The sequence below is a fragment of the Carassius carassius genome, chromosome 18 (assembly GCF_963082965.1).
Source record: "Carassius carassius chromosome 18, fCarCar2.1, whole genome shotgun sequence".
Classification (NCBI taxonomy): Eukaryota; Metazoa; Chordata; class Actinopteri; order Cypriniformes; family Cyprinidae; genus Carassius; species Carassius carassius.
This window is the reverse complement of record NC_081772.1, coordinates 8,090,301-8,115,636: the sequence shown is the minus strand read 5'-3', so window position 1 is coordinate 8,115,636 and position 25,336 is coordinate 8,090,301. Positions and strand designations below refer to the sequence as shown.

General features: G+C 36.0%; 1 protein-coding gene across 3 annotated transcripts in view; it reads left to right on the top strand.

Annotated features, from left to right (window-relative positions):
- The first annotated feature begins 612 nt into the window (after positions 1 to 612).
- Positions 613 to 25,336, top strand: part of LOC132092266 (nuclear receptor coactivator 1-like) — a 57,075-nt gene continuing 32,351 nt past the window's right edge. For 2 of the 3 annotated variants that reach the window (XM_059498433.1, XM_059498431.1), the window contains exons 1-4: positions 613 to 1,122; positions 7,594 to 7,726; positions 9,619 to 9,657; positions 23,657 to 23,762. In XM_059498433.1, coding sequence (XP_059354416.1) covers positions 23,665 to 23,762 — 98 coding nt within the window. In that variant the 5' untranslated portion in view covers positions 613 to 1,122; positions 7,594 to 7,726; positions 9,619 to 9,657; positions 23,657 to 23,664. Of the gene's footprint in view, positions 1,123 to 7,593; positions 7,727 to 9,618; positions 9,658 to 15,880; positions 16,153 to 23,656; positions 23,763 to 25,336 lie in introns of those variants that run through there. The other variant, XM_059498432.1, reaches the window with a different exon arrangement.

Below are 25,336 nucleotides of genomic sequence, written 5' to 3'. Positions count from 1 at the left end.
CATTATCTTGCAGGCTGCACTCTGCGAGAAAATATTAAATAAAAAATAAAATGGTAAAAAAGTGGTAAAATAATAAATAAAAAGAGTATATATATATATATATATATATATATATATATATATATATATATATATATATATATATATATATATATATATATATTTCAACCCAGTACCATGACAACAACGGCCCTTGCATCCAAAAAAAAAACATACCGGCCCACCGGGAATTCTCCCGGTGCTCCCGATTAGCCAATCCGGGCCTGGTTTAGAAGCACAGATGTGTCCTTCACCCTAGATATATAGTTCACCCAGAAATGAAAATTCTGTCAGTAATTTACCCAGGTTGTTTTAAACCTGCAAATGCTTTCTTCTGTTGAACACAAAAGAAGATACTTTGAATAATGTGGGTAACTAAACCGCTGTTGGTCCTCAGTCCTGCAGAGGCCTCATCATTGTACGTCCACACACTACGCAACCCAGCGATTCTTCAATCACACACAAACCTGCGCAGCCAATCAGATTTCCAACCAATGCGTCACCAAGCAACCGCCTCAAACTATGCCATAGAGATCAGTGCAGTCGCGCACCTTCTGCGTGACGTGAGCAAGCCTCCTGTTTGTTTGTGTAGCTCGAGGATGAAAATGGCGGTGGGGACAGATCAACGCGAGAATCAAACACACAAATGACCATTTGACTCGGATGACAGCAGCACTGCAGCTCCGTGAGGGAATAAAGAAGTAGCTTATCGTCAATAAAGTGCATTTACAACAATTAACACCCGGAGTTTAACAGGAGAAAACTGCGTCTTGGATTTAAAATAGCTCCTGAAATTAGCCCGCTAACCTCGTTAGCTTAGCTAGTCTTCAACTAGAAGGTTTAACTGACACCACAGCACCGCATCAACGGAAATATTCTGTCAGAATAAGATGGACTGCGCATTTCTCGATTCATCTCTCAAATGCAAGCTCAGTCGTAGGCGCTGGGCTTGCAGAAATATTTGCATCTGATTGGATGCATAACTAATCGCCCCATCTAACAATATTATTAGCCTGCAAACACCATACTCCGAGCCTTCTAAAAGTTCAGCAAGCATCTGTAAGAGGAGAACGGACCAAAAAGGTAACTGGAATGCGTTCATTTTTTTGTATTTGTTGATGTTTAGTTAAGGGATCGTATAAAGGGGCTGGTCCAACTAGAGGTTAACTTTCTTTGATCTGAACAACCAGATGCATAAACATTGCCTAGTTTACCCAAAGTGGAGTTTCGAAAACTGCTTTTCGAGCGATTGGACATTCTCTTTATCTTACGGTGAATAATAGATTTGCATACTGAGATCAAAATATTTGGACTGGGGGATTGCGTTGCTCGTTTTAGTTGGTGCATTTGGTTGAAGTGCAAGCTAATGTCATGTCAAGAAATTCAGCATGGTGATTGTTGACACCAAGTTTAAACAGTGTCAAATTGTGTCTGCAGGTTTGAAACTGAAGTGCTTTGATTTAGTTGAAAATGCAGTTATTTAGATATTTCAGTTATCTGAGTTTAATAAAGGTAAAAAATTGTCTAACGATATTGTTTATATAATTATTAATAATAACCGTTTTTAGTAATATTAATAACAATAATGATATTATTATAATAATATTAGTATTATAATAATTTAATATAATAATTATTATTGTATTACTTTACCTACCAGTTTACGAATATTGCTATTGGTATTATTAATTCTGATCAGGTGAATAAAATGTTATTTCATCCTGCCACATGTCATTCTAGACTGATAAAAATAGGTGTAGGATTCACTTTGAATTATAAATTATCAGCAAAAACGTTGAATTAAACATGGAATTTTGAAGCAGAAAGACTAAAATCGTAAAATGTATTTTTTTTATATACAATTTAAAAATAAAAAATAATAATAATGAGAAGAATGGTTTGTTATTATTTTACCATCCAGTCATACCAATTATTATTATTGTTGTTGTTGTTATTGTCTGATCAGTAGCATAAAATATTATTTTATTCTGTTTATATCATTCTGTTTGTGGCTTCTTTTCTTTCTAAGTACAGTTAGTTATCTTTCTAAATTGGATGAGTTTAATGAGAGTAATTTAGATTTAATTGAGTAATTGAGAGTATAGATTTTCTAACAACATTCACTTTCATAAAGGTAATAATTATATTTTTAATAATGTTATGAAGTTGATCATTCTTAGAAATTATTGTTATCATTATCATCGTTATTATTATTATTATTATTGCTGACAATAAAATAATTATAAAAATAATAGTTGTTATTAATTTACCGTCCTTGACTTCTCAGGTGCATCAAATAGGATTTTTCCTGAGATATATTATTTTAATTGTTCTAGTGCTTTCTTTGCTTGCCACTGGAAAATGCTTTAATACTATTTTTAAGGCTCCAAATATCCAAAGCTCATGGTCAGAATTCACAGATCACTGTCACGCCTCTACATCCCAGCACATATTCATATAAGCACGTTCCTTACATGAAGGATGAAAAGATGTGGACTTCCATGTTTCAAACTGCATTGTGTTTACACTTTAGTTTGGCTAAACAAGAGTGAGTACCTGACTTATAACTTTAACTTTATTACAGTTTACAGTGAAGGAGCTCATGGATATGTATGCTATGAATTTCAATTGATTGTAAACAGCCATGTAAAATGTCTGGTTATTCATAACCAATTGGCTTTCAGTTTTTCTTGGTTTCATTAGTAAAGTCCAGCTAATTATGTAATAAATAGTTTATTTTTTTCTAAATCTCAAAGCAAGTAATTGAAGTATTTTCATACAATGTAACTGTTGATTATGTAGTCGCTGTAATTTTTTACGAAGGTCCCTAATGTTTTTGTTTACATACGCTCACAACTCAATGAGTAAACGATCAGCAGTCAAATCCAGATTCCAGCATGACCAAAAGGCGACGATATCATATCACTCCTGCAGTTTCTTTCCCTGCGAGCATCTCTCTCTGCCGCAGCATGGAGAGGGGCGCTCAGCTGTGCCTCCCTAGACGTCAGAGAGCTGACCTACATCTCTTTTGAAAAAATCTTGTGCAGCAGCCTGTGAGAATGTGTGGGGGTAGGGAGAGCGCGCCAGAGCGAACTAGCAAATGATCGAGTGAGAGGGACAGGAAAGCAAGCCTGCTGAAGCCATCGAGCAGACGCCCACCCTGTGCAACAAGAACGGCGAGAGCGGGACCCGGGGCTCAGCGCTCCGCGTCTTATCAGACCATGCCCAAGCTTAACAACAACTCTGGGTTCTTTTTTTTTTATGCACACGGGAACCGCACAAGATGGACAAACTCTGCTCCCCCTCTGTATGGAAGTTTGGGCGAGGGGCAACAGTTTCTGCGAGTGCAGCATCTGCTAACTGCTTCCTTTGCCTCAGGAGTTGTATCAACAGATAGCAGAGGTGGGAGGGACAGTCTCGCCCCTAAAGTTCAGAAGTACAGGATGTTGTAACAAACTCAGTTTGAGTGAAACATCAGTTTCTCCACGGAGAACATGTGCCACACTCGCTGCTATTACAAACACGAACCTTGCAATTGTTTGACACCCTCTCCACTCTCTCACATTGAAAATTGTTCTAATATTTGGTTTGTGTTGTTTCAATTGTTATAAAAAGCATTACATTTTAATATCCCTTATAATAAGTTCTAAGACAATTTCCCCCTTAATTTAGTAATTATAACTAATATAATATAGGCCATTTCTCAATTTAGTGAGTTTTTGCTAAAATCAATAAAAAAATATAATTAATTGGAAAGAAAAATAAGCTTATTTTCCTTTTAATTAAAATTACTTACAGCGTTGGCAGATATTTTTCTTGTTACATAAAAAACAAAACAAGGCTTAGTAGTATCTTAAATTTACTTCTCAAGTAAATATCTTCATTTAAGAATGTTTAGATATTTGTACTGGAAAACTAGACAAATTCAAAGTAGGACAATAATTTTTTAGCAAGGCACCTCAACTATCCTGTTGTGTTAGTTCCCACTGAGTTGAATATGTAAACAAATGACTAGTAAATGTGTCTTCTAGTCTGGAAGCCATGTGACTAGTAGTGTGAAACAGAAGTTGTAAGCTATTGCAAATAATGCAGCGATTGCTTGAATATGTATAGAAATGGCAAAATCCATGGGGACTGACTGCTGTGGGAACTTGTCAACATCGAGCAGCTGTTTTGGGACTCTGGAAAGTGGTTGAAAATCACCACCTTCTAAATATTTTGCATTTCCCCCTTTCCATCATTTTATTTGTAAAATACTAAGTTACCGTTGAAGCATAAATAGGTCTACTTTTCCAATAAATCTCTCACAGTAAGACTTCCTTGTAAACATTCTTGTATTAAAGATGTAAATAAATGCATCTAGAGCATGTACGATTTGATTCCAACCTACAAACTTTACATTAATTGTGATCAATATGTATATATCTTTGTTTCCAATTGGCATTGGTCATCTAGCTTTCATAAATGTATTCACAGTCTGTGACTATATTAAGCAAATGAATGAATGAATATGAAAGATTTTATCACTAGGTTTACTGTTTGAAATTGTAAATTTAAGAGGTTCTTGTTTTTGTAACAATGAGCAATAAGGAAAGAGACTATTATTAGATTATTATTAGTTAGTAGTCCAGATTAAAGTTTCTCTTCTTCCATCAACAGAGCATTACATATGGAAATATTTAGTGAAATCTGCTTCTATGGCCTAATTCACCCTGTTTCTCCAGAGGTTATTTGAAGTTGATTTGAATTTGAATGCTTCCTGAAAGTCATTTCAGTCTATACACAGATGTTACATGCATGGAAATTGTGTTCAGAGTTCTCATCTACAGATGTTCGTTAGATCAATTATTGTTTGGAGATGTAAGTAATTACTACACAAACTGTGAACACATTTGAAGAGTCAATATATCAGTTTATTTACAGTGAAAATCTGACCTTACTTCAAACAAAGCTTTTTGCCTTGCTTTTGTGTATGACAACACACACCTTTTTCTATTCTTTGTCCTTTTTCAGTTGCTTTTCATATCATCCTCCTTCATTGACTCCCAAAAGGGCAGCATTATAATGTATTTCTGTTAGATGCACTAAACATGTTGAGCAGCATCTTTTTTTTAGTCCTGAAATTAATTTTTTTCTTATTTTGTCAGTCAAATTTACTTGCATACTTATGTATTACATTTTACAGCTATTAACCATTTGAATTTTACCATATATGGAGTCTAATCGGTTTCCTTTTTTATTCTCTTTTTTATTTTTATCTCATTCTATCTAGAATGATTGAATGAATTGTGAAAGTTTTAAAAAAAAGTTTTTTCTCACATGCAAGTTGCAACACAATCTCAGTTTATTCTGCTTTAGTTTGTCATAATATGTGCCCTGATATGAGTAACATATCATAACATATATGAGTAACAGAATAGGTAGAGTTTTCAGACATTATGCATTATTTTGTCCTCATGTCATTTGAAATGCATTCTGTGTTGTATTGAAATGTATTCTATATTAAAGTTTTAAAATGCAGTTTATTTCTGTACTAGCAAAGCTAAATTTTCAAGTCTTCTCTGTCACATGATCCTGAAAACATCTGCCACTTTTGATCAATTTAATGCATCCTTGCTGAATAAAAGTATGAATTTCTTTCAAGATAAAAAACTCATATTAACCGCCAAGTTTTGAACGGTTGTGTACATGTTTGAAGAATCAACTCTATGATTAATAGCTAAAAAAGACAATATGTAAAATGGCTGGGAAGACATTCTTTACAGTTGGGCACTGAAGTGCCACATATATTGTGGTTGCAAAATTGATGTATTTTGCTCATTCATTATCATTGTATTTAATTCCCACTCATTTATATAAAACAATGTTGTTTAATAACATTTCCAAATCAAAATGTGCATCTGCATTCAGTGCAAGTGCACTGATGACTTCATGATGTCTTAAATTACTCATCATTCTGTACTAGGACATCATATGATTGTGGCATAAAAAAAAAGACAATGGTGACTTCACTAGAGCTTACATGATGTTTACATAGAAGAAACATTAAGAGACTACAGCTACTGGATTTGGTATTCTGAGATCAAGCTGACATTTTAAAGCTGAGATTTCCTTCTCCATAGTACACTAAATTTGATTAATGAATGGTATTTCTCATACATGACCAGATCCTATTGCATTGCATATACAATTCATAGTATGTTATGATCATTGATTGATTGATTGTGACATTCTTCAGTCAGATATTTTTTATATAATGAGTCTTATGAATACAAAACTGTTTAACAGACTGCAAATATATACAGTTTCCTGTATATAGCTGTGCTATATAGTTTAACAGTTCTCATATAATCCAGCAGTCTCTTCCTTCTCACATTTGTGCCCATTAAGGCAAATCAGTATGTAGCTATGAAATGAGTGCATAATGAACATTGCCTTTCAAGACTTTAATTTTTTGTGTATTCCATTGGATTCACATCTGTCTTCACTATTATGCTGCAATGTAATAGCCTATTTGCTAAATGTAGCCCATATATTTAGGCTTAATAGTTCTGGGGCACAGAAGACCATATCAGGTAATATGTGGTAAACAGTAATCGGCATTTAAAGTGGATCAAAAAAGTTCAAAGTTGTCCTAAGACAAGAACACAACTTTGTGTTCAATCAGTCAATTGCACAACTTTATATATAGAACAAAAATTCAAATACAATGAAGCTTTTTGGAAAAATATTTTCAGCTGTGCTTCAGTTTTCTCATTAACTCTCCCATGATATTGCGGGAAACCTGTCAGTAAAACATGAATTGTTTTGTTTTTTGTTTTATCTCAAGCAGGCTTTAACTTCAGGCAGATTCTTGAATACTCAATGCATTTTAATCTTGTTTTTGGCTTATATAGCTTAATATCATAGTGTTTTAGTTGAGTTTCAAAGTAATGAACAAATTGTTCAATATGAATAAATAGTCCTGCAGTTTTTGTTTTAAATTTACCAGTAGTCTTGTTCTTTAAATATGAAAAGATATGACCCCACTGGTGCACAAATTGATAGCTTACACTTCAAATACCTTAAGGGCCCCATGAGAATCAATATTGTTTCTAGAGAATACTGGTCTGGAACAAGAACAAAGGCCCATCTGAAGTCAAAAGCTTTACGGTTTCCTGGTTGCTATAATCTAGAACGTATACAAGCACTCATTCAATCAAACCCTCAGTGCTCTCTGCCCTAGGTCTCACATCTGTTGAGGTGAAGTAAAAGGTTCTTAACGCAGCAAGAAATCTTCACTTTCATCTTCTCCCTGTATACAAATCATTAGATTAGATCGTAGCTCAGCGCTGATTATCCAGATAGATTTGTTCCTGATTTTATAACTTCTTTCTTTTCGTGAAACTTCATGGCATAGCTAGAGACACTGCTGTCTCTCATCACTGTTATATAAAGAGTGCCTTAAGACATGTTCACAATGCCAGCAATTTGCAAAATTTGCCATTTTGATGTTTGTGTGATTGATTTTGCTTCCTCATCCCAAGTTCATGTTCTTTTGTGATTCATCCACAGGTTGCATTGAGCGCCCATTTTCTCCTGCCTCCCCTAGTGGGATGGTTCTGCATGACAGGGAGGGTATGGTTCTGTAACCCCCTCTCTGTTCTCCAGTTCCCATCTTGTAAACCCAGTGGACCACAGCCATAGTGTTCCCTTCAATGAACATCCCTCCGGAGCTCTAGATCAAGTAAGTCAGCACATTGAGTTTTATAGACCCAGACTCTTAGTTAACCCAGCGACCTACGGTATTAAAAAGATCGATATTATCTGTACACTTCAATAACTTTCATTTAAAAATCCACAGACTACAAAAAAATAAAAAAAAATAAAAATTTGATCTAGATCCATTTCATTTTCAATGTGATACTAAAGCTGAAAGACTCACATACTACTCCCTTTGCTGTAGACATACAATAACGGTGAAAGTCGTTATGCTGTTTTTTTTTTTCTTCCCGTGGGCTGGACTGTTTGCCCACTTTTTAACCATCAAGGTCCTTCGTAAAGTCACAATCTGTGCTGATGTGCAACAGGTTATTGATGTGGATATGGTGCAATAATTGTATAAACACTTTGCCAAGCCTTGGTTAGGGTTTATTCGTGTGGCTTATTACTAGATGTAGTGTAACAGTCCTTAAAGTTGCCATGGCAATGCAAAAAATTATTTTGCACACACATGCAATTATGACTAGACTGTCTTGGCTTCTGTTGAATTTTCACATTCACTGATAACATGACTGTCATGTATGCTTGATGTTACATAACTTCTGTTTGCTTCTGCACTTTTGGTACAAAAAAACAAGTAGTTTAGTTTATTTAAAAAGCAAAAATAAATAAAAAGACAAATTGCAAACAAAAAATAAATAATTAAAAAAATCTAATAATTAGTCAGTTCCTTAGTAAAATCCAACAGGCTATGGGTGACAACAGCACTGCAGTGTTATTTCAGTATTATTTATGTACTTTTATAGTGTTTTTATTTTTTGGATTAATTTTATATATTTTATGTTTTGTTTAGAATTTTAGTTTTAAGGTCCAATAATTCCGTTATGTACATTATTTTTATTAAAAAAATTCAAATTATTATAGTACTTATTTTAGATACTAAAAATGATCTAATATTTATATTTTATTTTGTTTCAGCTTAATTTCAATAACTGAAATAATTATAATTATAATTTTTTGGCCAGTTAATATGATAGCAACAGGGATGTAACGATTCACTCAACTCATAATTCGATTTGAGTCATGATATTGATTTCACGATTTGATTCGATTCACAATTTATTTTTAACAAAATGAGATCTAAGACAAACTATAAATTAAATGTGTCCTTTTATTATTGCTTGGACAAAATGCATGCAAGTTAACCACTGCGTTTTTGAATCATGATCCAAACAAAGATTCTGCATATATGCAGCATGAGCAGTTTTTGATCTACAGTAGATTTTATAATTTAGAAATTTGAAGCAAAAACAGAATGGTTTGACTTCAGTTTTGTGAAACTATACATAAAAAATATCTGCATGAAACAGCAGACGAGCTGAAGGAGACGCAGATTTACTCTCTTTACTCACTTAAAGCATTTCCTTGATTTCCGCTGTTAACAAAGCAGCGCTGCACTTATGAACTTTAAAATGCATTATACAGAGTCAAGATAAAAAGAAAAAATACCATCTAAACTTTACCAAAGACAGTAAGTTCCCCTCAGACATATGTTCATATAAACTCCTCGCCCTAACTGATTCACGATTTGCTAAGCATCTCAACCGATTTGAATCGTCACATATTTGATTCCAACTGACTTGCGGTTTATCGTTACATCTCTAATAATATCACAATAGAACTGATGATCATATTCTACTGCTGTGTAAATGCCTACAAACAGTCTTACACAATTTTTCTTCTTGCACAGGTTACACTGGGTGTCCATTCTCCACTGCCTCCCCCTGGTGGGATGGTTCTGCATGACAGGGAGGGTGTGGCACCATAGCCCCCTCTCCTTGAGATCTCCACCATAAACCCAGTGGACCACAACCATAGTGTTCCCTCAATGAGCATCCCTCTGGAGCCCTAGATCAAGTAAGTCAGCAGATCATGCAGAAGCTCAAAGCTGTATTAAAATAACCTGAAATGGCAACAACTGAAACTGTGGATCCAGCCATAACAGGCCTTTTATAGTAGGAAGTGTTTAAATAATCATCTAGGGCCCTATTTTAACGATCTGAAACGCAAGTGTCAAAGCGCAAAGCGCAAGTAACTTTGTGGGCGGGTCTCGGCGCTGTTGCTATTTTCCCGGCGGGATAAACGGCTCTTGCGCCAGGCGCAAATCTAAAATGGGTTGGTCTGAAGTAGCTTCATTATTCATAGGTGTGGTTTGGGCGTTACGTGAAATAAACCAATCAGAGCATCATCTCACATTCCCTTTAAGAGCAGGCGCGCTTGTTCTAAAGCGGATTCCTATTATAACGGCGGATTTGCCAGACGCCCGCCAGGAGCGGTTCACAGCCAAGGAGAGCAACTATCTATCTATCTATCTATCTATCTATCAATCTATCAATCTATCTATCTATCTATCTATCTATCTATCTATCTATCTATCTATCTATCTATCATCTATCTATCTATCTATCTATCTATCTATCTATCTATCTAGCTATCTATCTATCTATCTATCTATCTATCTATCATCTATCTATCTATCTATCTATCTATCTATCTATCTATCTATCTATCTATCTATCTATCATCTATCTATCTATCTATCGTAATAATGTATGATTTGCAAAAATGATAACGGCTGCTTCTGTGTAGATGAGAGAATCGTGCAGACGCTACATTGATTATGGCTAAGCATGCGCCCTTAAAATAGCATATGAATAACATACGCAACGCGCCACTGACTTTAAACTATTTTTTCCTGGTTAGTGGCGCAATTCTTTTCTAAACCTGCAAAATAGCATGAAGGAACGTTTGCGCCGGAACACGCCTCCTTTTTTGCGCTGAACCGCCCAGGGAGCGCAAGTTCATTCCCTAGTTTAGCGACGTGCTTCTGTGGAGGGAAAAGCGCGCTTTGCCCGGGTGCAAAATAGGAATGACACATGCGTCGGTGTACAAAGTCAATTGCGCTGGGTGCAAGATAGGGCCCCTAGTGTTTTGGATTAACTAACTAAAAGTTGTGATGGTCGTAACTGGACTGCATTCTTAGTGGCTTGACAGTAGCTTAGCTAATTTCAAAATAGTGTAGTGCTTCCAGTAACAAGCTATTTTCTCCGAGTAGTTGTGGCATGACTAAATGTTACATCACAGTTGTTTATATCTCATTATATTGCACATGTAGCCTCGTGTGTGCAGAGGTAAAAATCAGATACTCGTAACATAATATAGGGTATTAATTTAAAGATTCAGGTGGTTTGTTCATACATTGTTTTATAGTGATTAATAAAAAGTAAAATACTCCACAATTCAAAATTGATAATAAGAATAAATGTGTCTTGAGCATAAAATCAGCATATTAGAGTGATTTCTGAAGGATCATGTTACACTGAAGACTAGAGTAATGGCTGCTGAAAATCTCAAACCTCAAACTTTTGAATGGTTTTGTAAAATTGTTAATGCGTTTTATATTTGTTTACAAATTAGGGTGAGTTTATATTTTTATTATTGTACATTTTAACACTTGAGATGAGGGGGAAAAAAGGATAGTTATAATAATTACTCACCCTCATGTTGTTCCAAACCCATAAGACTAACATCTTTGAAACAGAAATTATGATATTTTTGATGAAATCCTAGAGCTTTCTGACCATAGCATCATAAAATTACAGTTGAACCACTGATGTCACATGGACTATTTTAACAATGCCCTTATCTTTCTGGGCCTTGAATGTGCCAGTTGCGTTGCTGTCTATGCAGAGTCAGATAGCTCTCGGATTTCATCAAAATATCTTAATTTGTGTTCCGACGATAAACGAAAGTCTTACGGGTTTGGAACGACATCTGGGTGAGTAATTAATGACAGAATTTTAATCATTAAACTTTAATCAATTTTAATCAAGAAATCATTTTTGGGTTGACTATGCCTTTAACATTAATATTGAAAATATAATTTTTTTTGGTGCATATGTCAAGCTGCCCATTATTTTTTCAGTTAATAATATAATTTAATTTAATATGTTTCTTATGTAGCTTTTGAAAAAATATTCATTAGTTTGTATCTTGGCACACAAAAGTTTCAATTCTGCTTATATTATGTTTATTTGGATAAATAAAATGATCAAATTAATAAATGTAAAAGTGAAAGTAGCTTCCAAAACTGTATATTTCATAGTCCTTTTAATGTTGAAGTCACAACTGTCAACAACTGTCATCACAGCAAAGTTAATCGATAGACAGTTGTTTTTATTTTAACAAGTAAGGTATTCAGCACAGCACACTACTTTGAGGTGTTTCAGATATGAATTATTGGTGCTAGGGACAGTGGGTGCAGGTGTAACACTTTTCCTGACCCTACTGCATGGTGTTTTCTGCGTTTGCTTATACTGAATGTGTAGTGGTAGTTCAGCTGTTGTCATGGTAATGTGAAACCCCATTGTGCCTGCACTGCATCTGTTTTCACTCTGTTTTATTTTGCAGTTAAATTTTCACACTCAAACTTGGGTAGTTTAATTATAAGCATGGTTTTAATGTATGCATGTTTGTTAAAGAACCCGCTTTTGCTGATTGCTGTATTCTTGTCTTTGATGCTTTAGAAGGACCGTCCTTGTTATTGGGTCGCTTGGTTTCCCGTTCTGGTTCTGTGAATTAAAGTAACTAAAATGTAATAAATTAGTAAAGCAAAAGCATAGAAAAATTCATCAGCATTTGCCTGTGTCTCTGTGTGCATGCTTTTAAGATGCAGAGCGCACAACATACACACAAAGATGTAGGTTAAAGCTGTCAGATGGTATGTTTTCACCCTTGTTACTGGTATCATACAAGCTGTAATCAAATGCAAAAACCCACGACTAAAATATAATTTGCTCCATTTCCTAATGTATGGAAAAATGCTCATGCTGATCACTTAGTTGCTTGGAAACCAGCTGAATTGACAGACCTCCCTCTTAATATGAGGGTAATCACTGACTTGCATGAATTAGTCAAAAAAACCTTCAGTTTGGAATAAGGTAGTTTGTTTAGCTTGTATGATGATTGCATGCCTGTGTTTTCTTTAAAGGTGTTTGTGCTTATTGTACAGTGCTTTGACACCTGGTTTCATAGCTGTAGTTGTCAGACTTCTCTTTACTGCTTCCGCATACTAAGGTTGTACTCTCCCAACAATCTTCCCCATAATTATTGGGTTTAGTTTGACATGTGTTTTGTGTTATGGAACCCGTGATCTTTTTCTCATGTCGAAAGTGCAGTGTTATACAGTAAGGTTCGGGTAATTTAACGCTGATAAGGCTCCGAACAACAATTATTTCATGAATAATATTCTGTTTCATTTGTATTCAGTTTTTACGTTTGTTCCTGTGCAAGACTGCAACCTGGGGTCAGAGGAGCTGAAAAAAAATACTATGGAGACTATTGGAAAATCAAGTGCATACTCAAGGGTGCAATTACACTGAATAGCAAAGAGAAGCTAGGGTGTAGTATAGTGGTTTTCAAACAGATTCTGAGTTTGTTTTGAAGCCTGTAAAACACAAGCATGTGGCTTTGTGTGTGTTATCAATTTGTGTGCACAAGCAGAATATGTGCATGAATGAAGAATCCAAACAGAGGTGTAGCAGTGTTCTTTTTAAATCACTGTCCAGGTAAACACAGGTTTAAATAACATTGATTTTCTTTATTTCTCCAACTTCATAATAATCCACTGACCTCAGACTTGTTTGCATGTTATCGAAGCTGACACTATAATTTATATTCATGTTGCTGCAACTATAGCTTCTTTGTGCTGTTCAAATTAGCCCTGCTTCATTGGACTATTTCTTTCTTAAGCCTGTAATGCCAGACATATAAAATAAAAGTCCGATTTTTTTTTCATCAGAATTTAGATTTTTTTTTATTTTAATGGGATAGTTTATTAAACATTTATACAAAAAGTGTTTTTTTTGTTTTTTTTTGTTAAGTATCATATTTGATACATCAGGCTTTCTTTTATGGCCCAGTAGGTATGATGTAGGATGCATTCAGATGCCAAAACTGAGCAAAAATATACAGTTTGTTGACATGCTGGTAGTTATTTGGCTAAAAAGTAAGATAAAATCCTTATATCCTTATATATATTCTTATGTGAATATTCTTATGTGACTCAGTGATATTTTTAGAAGCTTACTTACCTAAAATGCATATAAATATAATTTGTCACTCTGTTTTGCCCAATAATAAGTCTTAGGATGATATTTAAGTCCCGTAAGCTTTCCATTGATGTATAGTTTAATAGCATCAGACAATATTCGGCCGCGATACAACTATTGAAAATCTGGAATCTGAGGGTGCAAAAAATCGCCTTTGAAGTTGTCTAAATGAATTCTTAGGAATGCATATTACTAATCAAAAATTAAGTTTAGATATATTTACGGTAGGAAATTTTCTAAATGTTTTCATGGAACATGATCTTTACTTAATATCCTAATGATTTTTGGCATAAAAGAAAAATTGATACTTTTGACCCATGCAATGTTGTTTTGGTTATTGCTAAAAAATATACCCCAGCGACTTAACACTTTTTGTGGTCCAGGGTCACATTTACTTTAATCCTAGAAATCATACACTTTTATATTTAAAGATTGTGTAGAAGATTGTGTCCAATTGTATATCAAAATTTTTATCCTGTAAGTAATTTACAGGTCTTAGAAATTTGCATATTAAATATAAAAGAGTATGATTTCTAGGATTAAAGTAAATATTCTGAATCAGGCTATAAACAATTAATGGGTCAAACAATTGGGACCGTGGTTCAACTTAAATCTGACATAGCATCTGTAATATGGTTTGCTATAAATTGCACGTAAAACAAAATGGGTTCAGTTAATATATGTTTCTGTTGATGGATGCCCATTCTGGCTTCCCAGACATTACAACAACAGCGATGAGGCGAAAAAATTCCTTGGACAAACCATTCACTTTTGATCAACGCGAATGCCATATGCTGTATTATGAGCAGTCATTTATTCAGTCATCATCAAGGTGCTGATAGCATGCTCACAGATGAGATCTGAACAGCACACGTTGATATCTTTGTTTAAACTAAACTCATTCAAACATTTAAGAGCCAGAGGATGCAAGCTCGCGTGCACAGTGAGAAGATTTGTGCATGCGCTCATTCGAAGCATGCAAACCCGCCTCAGAACGCACGCAAATATTAAGCTGTCTCTGAAATATTGTGTTTAAATGGACAAATTCACACAAAAATGATGTCAAAATGCCCGTCTTGGTAAATATTCTACAGTAGACATAGCCAGCTGAACGTAGGCCTACTGTATCAGTGCATTCTCTTAAAGTGACAGTCTTTATATTAATCGAACAGCAACAACAAAGAAACCACTCACTGCTCTTTATTAAAAAGCTTTTGTAACTTTAATAAAGAACAATCTTTAATTTATATAGTCAAATATGCAATGCTGTTTTACATTTGATTACTTTATTCAATTTCTGTACCTAAAAACTAATGCTAGACCTCCCTAAACAAAAAAACAGAAAATCACTGTTTATTTTTTTTTTTCTTTATTGTATTTATTTGTGCTGTTGCTCGTAGTTGGAAAGAATAATCTTTTAAAAAAAAAATTATTAGAAACTATAGTTTTTCCTTAAACATAGCACATACCGAACTGTACCGAAACCGTGATTCTAAAACCGTGAAACAAACCGAACCGTGAAAAAGTTGAACTGTGCCACCCCTAACATACATACCTTGGATCATTAGGTAAATTTTTTCAGAAATAATTCTGGTCAAATGTCTGCTTTGGGAAGCTCACAATTCTTTGAGAAATATTGAATTATTTGGCACATCATCAAAGAATGAGTCATGACTGTTGCTTCAGCCTCGCACTGATTTCAGATTTTCAGGGAGAGCTGTATACATTTTCTCTCTCTTCTGCATCGCTATGGAAAGGTAGACAGCAACAGTGACTCCCCGGCTTCTCACGGAGCAAACCATTGACGTACGGAAGGGGACGGGTGTGTGAATTCAGGCGTGGGATTTGTCTGTTTCGAAACTTCCTCGCTCTGCTGCTGGTCGCCTCTACGAGGGCCTCTCCCCTCTCCTGTTGAGCTGTGCCCTGTTAGCTCACTTTTATGAGACACTTTTTCGTCTGGGGTGAGCACTGATAAGAGTGTGTAAACAATACTTTTCATCCCCTTTCCTTTGGTTTTTGATGGTCTGTCCCTCTCGCTTAGTGACATACATTGCTGTTCTGTCTGCGCACGAGGTGATTAGTGTAGCTCTCAACGGGAAGGAGCCCCGTATCCTGGGAAATGGCACGACACACGGCCACAGCTCGTGCTTACAGACGGGTTAGCGCAACTGTCGTGGACCTTCCTCTGATCGGACAGGCTGAGTTGGCCAACTTCATAGGTGACAGCTGAGCCCTGCCTCAGGTGCGTGAGTGAGCAAGCGAGAGAAAGAGCGAGTGAAAAGGAAAATCCCTTCCACTGTTTTTCTCCCATAAGCAGGTTGTTTACTTTCAGGCTGACTGTGTGTGCGTGCACATACGCGTGGGAGAGTATGTGTGCCGAGCATGTGAGGGGACTGCAGGCCTCCCAGGGCTTTCATAGTTTGTTTGTCTGCTTAAGGAAGTGTGAGGAGATTGTACACACTAGCATTGGGAGTGAGTGACCAAAGTGAGCGCAGATTAAAATGTTCACATTTTAAAATGTTGTTGTGGATATAGTGAGGATAATGTTTTTTTGTTTTTGTAGTAGTAGAATGAGTGAGATCCTCTTGATTTTGAAGTGTTCCTCGCACTGTGCTCTCCATGAATATTTAATCAGTGTTAAATAGGGAATGTTGAATGTTGTTTTACTCTATGCAAGTATGTGATTGCTTCTTGCTATGCAAGCTCACTTTCACTCAATGTTGCATTCTGAAATTCACATTGAGACACAAATATGCATTGCATTCTCAGTGTTACCACAGTGGGTGCTATAATAGACTTTAGAGAGCAGTGGTTCTCAGGCAAGGGGGCTGGGGCCCACTAGGGGCCCAGCAAACTTCCAAGGGGTCTCAAAATGATTTTTTTTTTTTAAATAAGCAAGAACAACTGTAAATCAAGATATTTCCAAATTTAATTAACTCCAAACTTCTGGAATTCTGCAATGTAATTATTAGTAATTATTTTAAAGCTTCTAATTTCTGTATGTTTGATTTTTTTTTTTCTTTTAAGGATAACGCACCTTTAAATATTCTTGACTGTAGGGGCCTTGAAATCAAAAAGTAGGAGAACCACTGCATTAGAGTGAACTTCTTTCATCTTTTATGGTCCGTTTTCTTTTTCAGGTCACCTGAGAACCTGAACTAAGAACTGTGCAGCATTCCTAGACACATGGAATCTGTTTTCTGATATTGTAAAACAAGTCTGCAGGACTGATCCTCAACATGTTGGCATTGAACTTTAACTGGTCAGCAAAGACTACCCCCAGGCTTCTTCCTCACAGTTATATTGTTGAACTCTAAAGGTAGTGATCCTTTGTTCAGGCCGAGAAATCTGAAATCACAGATACAAGTCAAAATCATGGTTGTCAGATTGAAATGATGGGTTGTCTTGTATAAAGTCTGTAATTATAGGACAAGCTGTTTGCCTTTATTATAGAGCCCATTGTGTATATCGAGACTAATAGGGGACAAAGTACTGAGCCCTGAGGCACCCCAAACATATTCACCCTCAGCACATTCATGTATGCTTACAAAATATGCATTGAGACATCAAAACTCCAGACGTCTGAAGACTGAGCAGTGGGTTGTCCCGAAGACAGCATTCAAAGTGTTCATACTGACAAAAGACCTCCCGTAAGCAGGTCAGCAGTCAGCCAGCACAGGTAGCCGATTGGCACCAGGCAAAAGTCACACCCTTGGTATAAAGAGAGAGACACACACACACACACACACACACACACACACACACACACACACACAAGTATACACATGATTGTCTGCCTGGTATATTGGGCATCATAACATTGCTTGTTAGTTTGTGTTTGTGTGTGTTTGTATTGATAAATCATTAGACATCAACATCTCAATCGACATCTGTTGATTTCTCTGAGTAAACTCTTGTGATAATGGGTATGAATTCTTACCATACTTATGATTAAGGCCCCACTGACCAGGCCCCACGGTTCGGCACACATCTGATTCGTGGATTAACTGTTAAGTTTAACCATCATAGAGTGAAATTTACACATTCAAGTAATATTAACTCGCACGCTGTTTTCTGTGTGTTCAAACTGCCGCACACAGACAGAGAGACAATGTGTGAACACCAAATTGATTCCTCTTTCACATACACACAAAGTTATGTTAAAATACCCTTTTTGGCAAGTATTCTAGTGGAAACAGTCGGTTATGTCTTAAATGAAATTAAACAGCTGAGAAAGAAACCGGATGTATATCAATATTTGGTCCATTTGGTCTTAAAGAGACAGCACCCAATACATACCTTCTTCTGTTCCGCTCAGGGACGTGCACAGACATTTTGAGGGGCAGGGGCTCAAGTGAAATAAAGGGCACTTCTCATAATTATTATTATTATTTTTTTTTTAAACAAAAAAGTATATATATATATATATATATTAACGCAACTCTGACTTCCTTTTAAAAAAAATAATTAAAAAAGTTAATTAATTTTATCTTCCTCAAACTCACGCAATTGTTTCATTTTCAAAAGATGTCTACAAAATAATCAGTTCACAGAAACAATGGTCTCCTTAGTATTCACTAGGTTTATAGAGCAGCAAAGGAAACCATTCCACAATGAGCATGTTTTGAAAACATTTTCTAATGCTACTAGTTTCAAGTATATATGAAGAGTTCAGATGCAAAAGCCTCTAAGTGCCATCTGAAATTTTCTTATGAGCTTTTTTTTTTCAAGCTCGTATTTAAGTTCAGTAATTTAACTTAAATGACAATTAATATGTAATTTTCATTGCCAGTAATGTGAAATAATTGAACATAAACATACAAGCTTGATAAAAATTATCATTATTGAAGGAAATTTCAGATGGCACTTAGAGGATTTTTCATCTGAACTCTTCATATTTAGAATAACCTAAATAACTGCATCAAACAGAGGGGCGTGTTTTACTAATAATTTGTTTATTTTTGCACAAGGCACTACATCGTTTTAATTATTTTGGTGTTATCAGAATACATAACACTTTAAAATTAAACTTACCAAAATAATTGAGTGAAAATTCAATAAAAGCCAATGTCATGTATGTATTTGTGGTGGTATGGAATACTATTTTATAAAGGTTTCGAGGAAATAAAAAAAGTTAAATTACTTAAATAGTTAATTTATAAATATTGTTATTTTTAAAGTTTAATGTTAACTTATTTCTACTCAGTTTTATTTATTAATGTACCAGATGCAGTTACTCAGATTTACTACATTTTTTAGAGTGTATCCTCCATCTGTTTGCATCTGTAAATTTCTTCTAAATTCACCAATTTAGATTTCTAAATTTCAGGGGGAAAGACTCTTGATGTAAGTCAATAACTGGGGACGTTCTGTATGCAAATTAGGAGTCAACTAGTTAAAATGCGCACATTTGCATCTAATTGACAGGGAAATGCAGGTAAATAGGATAAACAAAATAACTAAAGCACCTGGTGGTGATATATGCTTATTTTATTAACTTATTTTATTACATGGCTTGGTTGAATTCCAATGTAGAATGCGGTCTGTTATAACCAACAGACCGCTGTGCGGAGTATAACAGACCGTTGCCATGAAAAACAGAGCATTGCTATGGACTCACAGGATTCTAACCGTAGAGACGGAGCGGACTATTTTCTTTAGCGGAAGCAATACAATCGGGTTTAACAATCGGGGGAGAGGGAGAGCGAGCGCTTCAGAACTCCTGACCTGATATTTAGATACTATATTTCAATAAATATATTTGTTTGACAGGGAAGCTGTGTGCAAACAGAAATATATATTATTTTTCAAAAATAAAAAAAAAGCATCCCAGAAAAAAGGGCACTTTCTCTCCAGGAATAAAAAGGGCAGGTGCTCAAACCCCCCCCTCATGTCTATGTGTGCACGTGCCTGGTTCCGCTTATCAAACAACACCACAGCTTTAACAAAGATTAATCTTTATTTAACGTGTGAGCCCTATTGTGTTATTTTACAATCAATTATTACATTTCTGCACCTGAATACTACTGTTACTGACTTTATTTGTAACTGTGTTATGTAGTATTCATCTATTCTTGTAATTTGTGTCATTTTTCTTGTTTTATTACTGACTTTATTTGTTATGCTAGTAGTTTTTGCTGTAGTATAGAAGTTCTTAAAGTAATCTTTCAGTAAATTTGTAAAGTTTAAAAACATTTAAACATTGCTCAGTTGGTACTAAGGGGCCCAAAGTGTGCCAAGAAAATATCCCCCCACACCATTACACCACCACCACCAGCCTGAACTGAAACTATATTTCTATAATATAGAAGCATCAGCTTACATGCAAACTTTCTCAACCAAAGACTGATGACTCAGAGTTTATAAACAGGACTAAGATGACCTATAGACAAGATTCATGACTGTTTCATCAACTTCTTTTGTACAGCTTAGCGGTTAGTGTGTTTGGTGAGGGAATTTGAAATCAGATTAGACGATGTCAAATATTTCTTATCTAGCTAGAAATATGAGCACCAGCAAACAGCAGACAGTACAAGAAAGACTAACTTGTTTGAAAGACTAATGTGCTAATGCGACAAAATACTGTTTTTCTTAAACTACAATGCAGATGTGTCAAATGTTGTTAAAGTAAACGGACATGCATTGATATATTGAAGTAGCACTCCTTTAGAAGATTAAGGCACATAAATGGTGTCCTACTAATAATGATTTGACTACCCATTAGCTTAAAAAAAACCTAGCAATTTAGAAAAAAGTGCTGTAAACCTCGCAAAACAAGTTTTGGAAAGTTGAAATATACTAAGGTTCTGCAAATGTTTCATGTAAATCACATGTCCATTTCTTTAACATTAGCTTTAGCTGATGTAGATTAACTCATGCAACACGAGCAGTGCGACTGGTTATTCTCAAATCTAAGCACAGGTATTCTCATTACCTGTCGGTGGGCTTTCCTCGACACTTGGCAGAGCAGGGTTGAACTGAACACTGAACACATTGGTGCAAGCTGTTGGTAATTACAGTAAGGGGCCGCTCAGATGCACAGGAGTCATTATGTCCTGGTGGATTTTTTTTTAGAATCTAGCCTAATTTCTGAACAATTTTGCGTGTTCACATGCATGGTCATGTTTCACTTTCTCCAGAGCAATAAAGTGAAGGCTCAGGGGCCCCCAAAAACGGGGCAGTAAACTCAACTTTTTTAAAGAAATGCTCAAATGTGTCAGATTATGTTCTAGATTGTGTTATAAGTGTTATATTCAGTGGATCCTTCAACAGTGATTTCTCATTGTGGAATGTGTCAGTGCTAAAGCTTGTAATATAAGAAAATCTCTTGCTTTTTCTCCTAAAATAGCTGTTCAAGTGTTTAAATTATAAAACCAGCCCAAAATTCAGTGACACCCTGCTCAACTTAAATGGGCCTGTTTAAGGGTGCATTTGCTGGAAATGGAGCTGCCAGGGATTAGGGGCCGCTGGAGGTTTTTAACAGACCCACAATAGCAGCCTGTTCAGGCCTTGCAGATCAAAGCAGACTGTGCCTGAGGAGCCAGGCACTGGTCTAGATGGTGTCCTCCGTGAGTGAAAAAAAACCAAACATAAGATATGGCTAATGATCTTCTTCAAACTGAAGGGATCGTCAAAGCTCCAGGTAGAGCAGTATTTACTTTAGAGTTGCTTTTTAGTTGGTCATCCGAGGTGAACAATTGCTGTTGATGTCACCAACTTAAGGGGTGGTGTACCCTGCTCCAGGGGAGCTAGATCAAACGCTATCATGTAAAAGGTGCAGAAACACTGGCTCTTAATATATTAGTTATTTTACTATTATTATTTTCAAACATCAAACGCATTTACTTGGGCTTTTTATTTGATTGAACATCAAGTTGTATTGTATAATCTACAATACACCCGTGGCTCAAGTGGTAGAGCATTGCATTAGCAGTGCAAGGTTGTGGGTTAAATTCCCAGGGAACATATGTTAGGTAAGAAATGTTTGCCTGAATGCACTGTAAGTCGCTTTGGATAAAAGCGTCTGCTAAATGCATAAATAAAAAAATAAAATAAATAAAGTTGAAATTGTTTATCTGGTGGAATTTCGTGCTGTCCCATGTGTGGTCCTGTCACAGCTAACCATATTCATCCTGTGTATTGCAGTGAAGTAGTAGTCTAACTTTTCATCATTAATGAAGTCTTATTAGCTGAAATTCTATCCTAACAGGGTTATATCAATATCAATATAGCTGCAGAGATTTCTATGTATGAAGGGTTGGATTGTGGACAAGTTAACAGTGTATTGGTTCTGAATAGCTGCAGTGGTATGTATGTTTGTTGCATCTGTGTGCTGTGAATGCTCTTTAGGATTTCCTTATGTACAGCTTGAATGTGTCCTGTTTCTATGGTTACATACTGCAACTTAAGACACCTGATGCTTGTAGAGAACGTTTGCTCAAGTAAACTGGACGTACACAATTGGATGTTGTGATTTTCTAACATTTTCGAACATTTTCTACAAATTTTTTTTTCCAGAATATAATCTCATTCTCATTTCTGAAATATGAAAAGAGAATTCTGTGTAATAATGATATATACTTTTTAAATTACAGTTGTTAGTAAAGTACTGTTCAAAAACTTTTTCATGCTTTTATTAATTTTATTTATATCAAGGACACATTAAATTGATCAAAAGTGACAGTAAAGACATTTATGCTGTTGCAAAACATTTCTATTTCAAATAAATGCTGTTCTTTTGAACTCAAAATTTGTTTCTTAAGCACCAACATTTTAGAATGATTTTTAAAAATATTAAAGTAGAAACAGTTATTTAAAAATGAATATAATACAATTTGCAGTATTACTCTTTATTTGTGATCATTAGCTAAACTTCTTTCGTACCTTCAGTGATAGAGCAGCGAATATATTGTTGAATAGTAGTGTGTGTCTGTTTTAGTAGTGAATTAAAAATGTTTTTTACTAAAAGAGCTTTTTTTCAGAGAGTTGTGATTTTACGTAATTGGAAGATTTTGTTGCTGAAAATAGTATCACGAAAATGTTACATTTTAAAAACTAAATTCTACATATTATACGTTCAAAATATACAAATGTGTAATCTTCACTTTGCTGCAGTCGTTCAGTTTTAAAGTTTGTGTTCTTTTACTTCCGTGTTTGTATGCATATGAATGGAAGTCAATGGAATGAAAAGTGTAGTGTGACCAGCCCTTTAGAGGCAAAAGTATTCTAATGTATGGGTGCTCCGATCAGGATTTTTTAGGCTAATCACCAATTGCCAATCACAGAAAGCAGTATGTGCCGATTCCTATCACTGATACCAATATTTTTAACACCTTTTTATCATTTAGAACTATTTACAGTGATACTCCAATCAGGATTATTAGATATTTATTCAGGGACTGAATTTAATTTTTGAAAATGGGGGGAATTCCCCTCTTAGGTGACTTTTGTGAGAGGGGAAGCAACACGGACTGTACTTTCACACAAGAGTCCACTACTGATCCGTAGCTGTTTACCACAAACACAACCTGGCGTTATGTGTGTGTGCTACAAGTGTACATGAGCAAACGGTCTCATATGGGTATCAGACATATGGGTATCAGACAACGACAGCTGCCATTACATACTCATTTTTACTGGATTTCATTGGATGACTTAACTTCATTGTCCTGCATTGTGTTTATTTAGTAGAGTGGTTCCTTCAAGCTTGACTCTGTTGGCTGACTGGTAACTACCCTGTTTTGCAGGTGTGCATATGTTGAAAATGAGTGCTGCAGGGGAGAATGACCTTGACCCTGACACCCCAGAATCTCGGAAGAGGAAGGGTTCGCCATGTGATACCTCTGGTCTCAGGTGAAGTATAAGATTGTCTTTCTTCTCCAGTTTGGAGTGTTTCACATTACTGAGTGGTTTAGTAGGGATGGGCGTTTTCCACAAATATCACATTCGAATATTTGAGCTTACAAAAAACGAATATTCGAATATTCGCGCTCTGACGGCACAGACATTGAAAACGCGCTCTGACGGCACAGACATCGGCGGGACTCACAAATAACGGTGTGCTAAGCGAATAAGTTTTGTGAAGCGCTTCGTGTTCTCGTTTCACCACTGAATGGGATCCTCATCTGGTGGAATACATGGCTCCAGCAAGAACTGTTCCCACTCGTCTCGGCTGGACTCTCTGTAATCATCGCTGGAGAACTTTCCAACGAGTGAGCATTGCATCTTCATCGTGGCGACTGCATCCGCACCACTCGCATCAAGGAAAATGTTCTGATAATGTTCAAAAAAGTTTTTTTTTCTTACTTCTCTCGTGTTTTCATCGAGAAACCTGAGATGTTTGTGCCAAGGGTCTGGGGCAGACGCGAGAAGAGGAGTTTTCACTGCATTCTCCAAGTTAGCGGTGTTTATTCGTTGCTTGAGAGATGCTGCAATAATGTTCTTGGATCACTTTCTGTGATTCTCCACGGCATATTTGAAGTACTAGAAGACCGCAGTTCTTTTAGGGGGCGTTCACATATCGCGTCTTTTGCATGCTCAAGTTCGTTATTTCCAATGTAGGCGCGCGGTATGCGCGCTCATAAGGGAAGCGACGCGGTCGCGACGCGGTCGCGATGCGCACGCGGTGCGACGCGGTCCCGTTTTTTTTTCAGGCGCGTCCGAACAGCATCGAGTTAAAACATCTCAACTTTCAGAATGCTGCAAGCGCACCGCAGGTCATGTGACAATAACTAAACATTCAGCTTCATCCTTTCCCTTAACAATGTTGAAAGCTCAGCCAAGATGAAGGAACAGCTGATCATAGCTGTATATGGATTGCCATTTTGAAATAAATTTAGTAGCAGAGATACTGAAAGCGATTTTTTTTTGTGCTGCAAATCCATTTATCCTTTGCTGAAATTTCCGCGTCTTCATGGAGATAACGCGTCGCCTCAGGAGCGCTTCTGCCCGAGCGCTTTGGAAAGAAGGAGAAAGCGGCGCGACTAGCGTTTTCCACGCCTTATTAGGCGCGATATGTGAATGGCCCCTTAATCATTCATTAATTATTTTTTGCTTGCATACACCTTCAAATATGCCGTGGAGAATCACAGAAAGTGACCAAATTAGGTTTTATTGTGAACTTTTTTTTTTTTTTTTTTGCGAAATTCGAATATCATTTTTATTTATCGAATAATTAGAGCAGAACGAATATTCGAATGTTCGACTATCTGTGCACATCCCTACTTAGGAGACAAGCAGACAGCTGACAATGCAGTCAAGTGTCAGAGGAAATGCATCAAATGGTGAATAGCAGAAAATCTATTTCAAAAAGAATGCATGCCTGAAGTGTAAACAATGTGTGTGTGTGTGTGTTCTTTTTCTTGTTCATGTGACAGTTGAAAATGCATCTCTTTCGAAGCTACTTGACTTCATGAGAAAAAAAAAAA